Source organism: Mandrillus leucophaeus, unplaced genomic scaffold, assembly GCF_000951045.1.
Source record: "Mandrillus leucophaeus isolate KB7577 unplaced genomic scaffold, Mleu.le_1.0 Scaffold75, whole genome shotgun sequence".
Taxonomy (NCBI): domain Eukaryota; kingdom Metazoa; phylum Chordata; class Mammalia; order Primates; family Cercopithecidae; genus Mandrillus; species Mandrillus leucophaeus.
Genome location: NW_012108141.1, coordinates 1,974,019 through 1,981,544, shown reverse-complemented (window position 1 = coordinate 1,981,544; position 7,526 = coordinate 1,974,019). Strand labels below are relative to the sequence as shown.

The window sequence follows — 7,526 nt, the reverse complement described above, 5'->3', positions numbered from 1 at the left end:
ATGGTCTTGATCTCCTGACCTCGTGATCCGCCCGCCTTGGCCTCCCAAAGTGCTGGGATTACAGGCGTGAGCCACTGCGCCCGGCCACAATATATCTTATTTAACCCAGTATATCTAAAATGGTATCAATTCAACATGTAGTTCAACATATAAAAATTATGAGTGCAATATTTTACATTTTTGTTTTTGAGCTAGTTGAAATCAGCATGTCTTTTACACTGCAGCACATCTCAATTTGGACTAGCCAATTTCAAATGCTCAGTAGTCACATGTAGTTAGTGGCTACCCTATTGGACAGAACAGTTACAGAGCATCCCTAAAGCTGCCCATGATCCCAAGGGCCCTGTGAGAAAGGAGCATCACACTTCACACCCCGCCCTCTATCCCTTGGTGATATTTCAGTGTCTTAAATAAAGGGATCTTACATGGCTTGAAAGTGTACGTGAGGTCTTACTGTAAATTGTTAGAATATGAAGAGGTGACTGGGATGAGACTAGAAGAGGGAAATAAAGCATAGGATAGGGAAGGAGAGGAGGATCTTGCAGTAAAGCCTGTAGAAAGATAAAAGAAGAAAAGGGGGGTATACCTGTTCTTTTTCTTTAATTGGTGGCATTTGAAGGGGAAGGAACCAAAATATGTGTGAGAGTAGACTGTGCTTTGCCACAAAGCTTAATGAGTGGGCATAAATTCCCATAACCAACATTAGCTAACACATTTAGTTCTTAGCATGAGACTTCACTGTTCCAGGGTTTTCCGTTTATTAACTTGTTTAATCAGTGTATAGTAGTATCTGCAGTTACTGTGATTAAACCAATTTTGCAGATGAGAAAAATAAGACACAATTAGATAAATCTGGAAAATGCCTCCTTAGCCAAATTAAGTTGAAATGAACTGACAGATTTTTGTTCTGCCTTAAGTATCCCAGCTATTCTGCTTTTCTGCAAAGACATACTAAGACCCAGGTGTGAGCTAAAGGCAAGGAGTCAACTGGAAATCATAAAATCCAAAAAGTTTGAACATTTGTATGTAGAGCTAGGTAACTTCTACCCCAAAACTGTTTTAGGTTTATCTTGTTAAAATTTAAGCTAGAATTTTAAAATAAAAATTAAATAAAAGCTAGAGATTTTTAAAAGTTTCTAGGACAAAGAATAGTGCTTGGGAATTAATGGAATAGTATCCATCACAAACTTAAGATGTATACATCAGTCTTGGTTAACTTTAATTTTGGTTTATTTTTGATCATCTTTAATATTATGTTTGTTTTCTTTTGGGAAATGTAAAACTTTATAAGGACTTTTGTAGGTTCGCTTCAGACACTGATCCTTCAGTCTTCTTTTTCTCTAGATCTTAAATTCTTCACCTTCCAGTTCTACTCTGGGGATCTTGAAGAACCCAACCTCTTTGGTTAGAGACGAACTCTGGGAGATGAAAGCCTAGATTGAGTCTCATACAGTTCACTGCTTTCATTCTTCTTGTTCACTTTACATACTTCCAACACAAAATAATTAAGTTAAAAATTAGAACCTGTATTAACTAGAATATTTTGCCATAAGCTACAGTTGTCAGGGCTTCAATTTCTGAGTTAATATCTTCATGTTTGAGCCATTATAAAGGGTTAGTGTTAGCATTTACTTAGAACATTTTATTTGTTTATTGCATAAAGCAAACCCATTTGAAAATCAGTAAATAAGGTAACACTTTTCTTTGTTTCAGATTGTATATTGATAGAGTTATCATAAATCTGCACAAGTGCTGAATGCCATTTTAAAGTCTTTGAATGATCCATACATGCCATATGCCATCTTTAGTGGAATATATGTGGCATATATGCCATCTTTAGTTGGAAAAGGTGATTGATTATGAAGAAAAATCTGTCTTCCTGTTACTTTTAATTTAGACAATGTATCCCATCCACAACTCCAAAATATTAAGAGCCATATAGACCAAATAAGTATTATTTATTATCCCTGAAGACAGGGATACTGTAGTCTCTGCATTCCGTAGCTGCTCCTGTTTTGAGCTTATGCCTCCATGAGTTGGGAACAGCAGTCAAGAGCTTTGCATATTTCCTAGCAGTAATATGCCCCATCCTCGATACATATAGATTTGATCTGTTTTGGAATATTTTATCATTTATAGTTTTTCAGGGTGGTGTATTGACTTCGTGATTCCTTTTTAGTAAACTTTCATGTAACCAAATTTGTATAATGGGGTTCCCAAGAGTTATAATGTTTCAATACTTTTTTATTTTACAGCTGGCACTAAGAGATGCACTTTTGAAAAAGAGGAAAAGAATGAAATAACTTCCCAGCAAGTTTTCCATTCCAAGAAGAATGCTAAGTTTGTGTTATTACTCTGAAAATTGGTAAATCAAGCATGTTTGTTTACATTAAAAAGTCCAGACTCACTGTATTGTGAAAACTGCTGAATATGTGGCAGCAATTTGTGTTTTTACTTTGGAGACAGCTAATGGTGGGAATGTTAATGTAAATAGTGGTGGTAATGTAAAATCATTTCATGTATCATTCATGCAAAAAAAAGTATCGAGTGCCTATTAATTGTCACCGCAGATATAAAACGAATGAGCTGTAACCCCTTCACTTAAGACATTGACAGCTTAGCTGTGGGGGTGGACACACATGTGTATTTACAGTGCAGTGTAAATAGTTCTCTAGTAGAGGTAGCTCCATATTTTTATGAGGTCACTGAGGCCTTATGGACTAACTCTGTGGAGATAGGAGTTATATATTCTTATAAAATAAAACAAAACAGGACAATGTTACAAGAGTAAGAGGTTCTTACTTGTACATAGGCTTTCCTGCTGAAAACAGGCCCCTGCTGTACAGATTTTGGTACATAATGTAGCTCTTTTAGTCAATCCAAAAGATTTAAGTGACCCCCTCTTTTTTTTTTGAATGCTATGTAAAGGCTTTTTGGTTAAGACCTCACTTTTAAAACTGCCTTAAGTATAAATAGTACCTTTGGAATGTATTTATTTCATCATTTCAGCTGCCTTCATACTGGTTTCCTCAGCCTTCCTTCAGCCTGTAGTATTTTCAGCCCACTGTTTACCTTGTCTCAATAAAAGGTTTCTAATGCCAAATAGGTACCATTGTGTGTGGAGTGGTGTGTGGTGTTCTACGTTCCACAGGCATGCTGCATCCATTTCAGGGGACAGTCTGTTTGCATGCAAATTTTTGCATTTGGAAATAGTTTGGTGCCTTTTGTTTCAGATTTCTTAGATAATGTTGTGGTAGATGTTACCTCGAGTTAGAGTAAAGGGCAATTTTCTGCACTCCGAAAGCAATTTCATTTTTTTTTTTTTCGAGACGGAGTTTCACTCTTGTTGCCAAGGCTGGAGTGCAATGGCACAATCTCGGCTCACCACAACCTCCGCCTCCCGGGTTCAAGCGATTCCCCTGCCTCAGCCTCCCGAGCAGCTGGGATTATAGGCATGTACCACCATGCCCAGCTAATTTTGTATTTTTGTTTTAGTAGAGACAGGATTTCTTCCAACCTGAGGTGATCCGCCTGCCTCGGCCTCCCAAAGTGCTGGGATTACAGGTGTGAGCCCCTGCGCCCGGCCTAGAAAGCGATTTCTAAAACTAGTGTTTTTATTTCCTTTCCAGTTTCTTCTGTTCACTTTCTGCATTCAACTTCAGTTTTATTTCAATGAGACTTAGAGACTGTCCCTAAAATGCCCCAGATTGCTGCTGGGAGATTAGTCAAGCCACCAGAGTCAAACCCCAGCAACTTCAGTGTTTCTCGGGAAGTATTTGATGCAAATTTGTGTATTTTAGACCTGAAACTGCTACTTCTTCTTTTCGCATTTTTGAACTGGGTGTCTCCTCGTGTGTGTGGATCCAGAAAGTGAAAAAAATTCGAAATAGCAAGTTTTCACAGCTTTATTGTGTGAATTGTGATGGCGCCTGGAAGTTTCATCCTTCCTCTAGATTTTCCCACTCAACTTAGATACCAAGAGGCCAAAGTCCATTCTGTGTTGTGACTTCTGTTCTACTGTGCACTCACCCTCTTAACTAGCCTTTCTTACACGCAAGACAGAAAGATGTAGTATGTGGTTTATAAACGCGTATTCTGAACTTTTATTTCTTTAATCCCATAGTATCTTATTTCTATCTGATTCCTTTTATTATTTTCCAAATCTTCTCTTGAGAATATTTTGTTTGCTATCTATTTGAAGATGAGATTCTCAGAAGGGTGAATGCGTCAGCAGAGCGTAGGTGAGCTTGCAAGGTGACTTCTACTTTGAAGAAGTCACCAGTGTCTGAACGTGAGCTATTTAGTCTCAAATTTTGTCAACATAGAGAATGATGCCATTCAGGGATGAACTTAACTTTGTCCAGGCTCATAATGTATAAAAGTGGTATATAAATCCAGAATGGTGATATATTAGCTATGTGATCTCAGCAAGTGACCATGGTTAATATGAATGTTATTTCTTCATAGTCTAGTCCTTTGAAAATGCACTCTATATAGACTTGCATTGCAACTCCATTTTAACTAGAATGTTTACTCAGAATATTCTGTTCTTTAAGCTATTTTAGATAACACATTTTAAAACTGTATATAGATAATATAGTTCTACCAAGTGATAGTCTTTCATTAATTGTTTATGTTCTTTTGAAATGTACTTTATGAGATTTTTTAAAAGATCTTAAATATTAATAAGAAGGTAGGACAATAACTTGTAGCCTTTTCTCTTACAAGGTCAAGGCTCTAGAAATAACCTTTCCAATGCTAGCAGAGTCTTTGGTCTGCACGTGTTTACAAATGCAAATAAAAGCAGAGAGCACAGCTAATTCTGTACTCCTTAAATAGCATAAGCTTATATTTGTATAGACCATTTCTTATGTAGTAAACTTATTTCCTTCTGCAGATTCTGCTTTCATGTTTTGTCAGTGCAATCCCAGTGTGAAGATGGTTGAATAAAACTATCATTTATCCACATGATAGAGTATTATGCAGCCATTATTATAATAAGCATTTCCCATTGTAAACATTTCCAGTGTTTACAGTGTTTTTTGTTCTTTTCAAAACAGGCTGTTGCTGTTCTTTTCCGCCAAGGCAGGCAGATCACCTTGTTCTTTTCCAGCCCAGGCTGGAGAGCACTGGCGCAGTCTCAGCTCACTGCACCTCTGCCTCCTGGGTTCAAGCAATTCTCCTGCCTCAGCCTCCTGAGTAGCTGGGATTACAGCGGCCTGCCACCACACCCAGCTAATTTTTGCATTTTTAGTAGAGACAGGGTTTCACCATGTTGACCAGGCTGGTCTCAAACTCCTCACCTCAAGTGATCCACCCTTCTCAGCCTCCCAAAGTGCTGGGATTGTAGGCATGAGCCACTGTGCCTGGCCACTATTATTTTCAAAAGCAGAGTATAAAATGATAAAGAAGCCTGGGCAAAATGGTGAGACCTTGTAAAAATTAGCCAGGTGTGATGGTGCATGCTTGCCATACCAGCTACTCAGGAGGCTGAAGCAGGAGGATCACTTGAGCCCTGGAGGTGAAGGCTGCATTGAGTAAAGTTCAAGCCACTGTAGTTTAGCCTGGGTGACAGAGTGAGACCCTGTCTCTAAATAAATAAAATGATCAAATGGTTTTAAGACAATTTCTTTACACTTTTAATCTCTGAAATTGAGATATGTTTAAAAATGTTTGCAGCCAGACAGCAGTCTTGATATAGTTGTCATTGCCTGCACATTCACAAACCTGGTCTGATATTTTCAGTTGACATCTGCTAACATGAAGCAGCGACTAACATCAAAACTTGCAGAATGGGAATTAGTAGTCTCTACGAAAATTCCAGAAAAAAAAAACTGGAATTTTAAAAAAATTCCAAACTCTTTATCGACATATAAAGATGAGTATAAGTACCATCAAGTGTACTTAAACTCAGTGAATTTTCACAAGCTGAATACATTCCTGTAACCAGCACTTAGATTAAGAAACATTACAAACACCTTGAAACCTCCTTTGTGAGTGGAGAACTTTTAAGAAATGCAGCATCACTAAGACTTTTATTTTTTTCTTTTAGAGACAGGGTTTTGCTCTGTCACCTAGGCCAGAGTGCAGTGGTACAATCAGAACCCACTGCAGCATTGAACTCCTAGGCTCGAGATCCTCCACAGGCCCAGGCCGGTATGCCTGGCTCTTAATCATTTCTAAAAATTTATTTTTAATAGAGGCAGGGTCTCGCTGTGTTGCCCAGGCTGGTCTCAAACTTCTGACCTCAAGCGATCCTCCCACCTTGGCTTCCCAAAGTGCAGAGATTACAGGTGGGAGCCACCGTGTCTGGCCAGCAGTAGGATTCTCTTTTTTTTTTTGATACAGAGTCTCACTCTGTCACCCAGGCTGGAGTGCAGTGACACGATCTCAGGTCACTGCAACCTCCGCCTCCCAGGTTCAAGTGATTCTCATGCCTCAGTCTCCCAAGTAGCTGGGATTACAGGCACACACCACCACGCCCAGCTAGTTTTTTGTATTTTTAGTAGAGACAGGGTTTCACCATGTTGGCCAGGCTAGTCTCGAACTCCTGACCTCTAGTGATCCACCCTCCTTGGCCTCCCAAAGTGCTGGGATTACAGGCGCGAGCCACCGCATCAGCCAAGATTCTTAATGGCACAGAAAAGTGGTATGGTGTGGGAAAACATGGGTATCTGTAGTCAAACAGTGATTCAGGAGAATCTAATACTGAATGCAAAGAAGCTTAAGCAATACTTTAATTTATTTCACTTTTTAAAAACGTACAAGAGTAGATACATGATTTTCAAATAATTTTGACAAAAAACTTAAGAAAACTTTCAATACATATACATTTTTAAATTCTGGTAAGAAAGCATTGTATCATAATTTAAATGGCAGTGAATTTTTCTTCAAGGTACGTAAAATAATGGTGCTTCATATAACTACAATTTCATAAATAAAATATGCATATGAAAGTAGTTGCTAGGTTTGGGGTATGGGAATATAACTGATTGGATTTTTTCCTTTACATTTAAAAAAATTTTTTTACAGCTCCTCATGGCCATGAACTCCTTTACATTTTAAATATTTTGTAATGTTGCTTATCAAACATTTCTACTAAGAATTTTTTAAAATCTCAAATACTTCTAGTTCCATCTTAGTAAGATCCAATTTTGGTATACTTGATATTCCTAATATCTAAGTTACTATCAGAGATGTTTTTAAAAGAAATTTGGCCAAAGAGGAAAAGAAAATTAAGAACAAAATGGAAAGCCTAATTCTGGGAAATGTTACAAAAGGGGAAGTTGAAAAGAATGACATGGAAACTAAGAATAAATGGTGTTCAACAGAACATCTTGTTTTAAGGATACTTAAATCTTTTAAATATTTTATCATTTTGTGATTTTTAAAAAACATACAGAAAATATAGAAAATAATGAAACATGTTCATCTCCCAGTTTTATTCAGTGTTAATATTTTGCTTTTTTAAAAAAAAAACTAGAATATTAAGAGTATAACTATGTCTCAGCCATTTCCCTCCCTCT

The 7,526-nt window shown here is 37.5% G+C and overlaps 1 protein-coding gene across 3 annotated transcripts in view; it reads left to right on the top strand.

Moving 5' to 3' along the window:
• Nucleotides 1-3,114, top strand: part of SDAD1 (SDA1 domain containing 1) — a 39,313-nt gene extending 36,199 nt beyond the window's left edge. For 2 of the 3 annotated variants that reach the window (XM_011966189.1, XM_011966188.1), the window contains one exon: nt 2,256-3,109. In XM_011966189.1, the coding sequence (XP_011821579.1) occupies nt 2,256-2,303 (48 nt within the window). In that variant the 3' untranslated portion in view covers nt 2,304-3,109. Of the gene's footprint in view, nt 1-2,255 lie in introns of all 3 variants that reach the window. The other variant, XM_011966190.1, reaches the window with a different exon arrangement.
• Nucleotides 3,115-7,526: the final 4,412 nt, after the last annotated feature.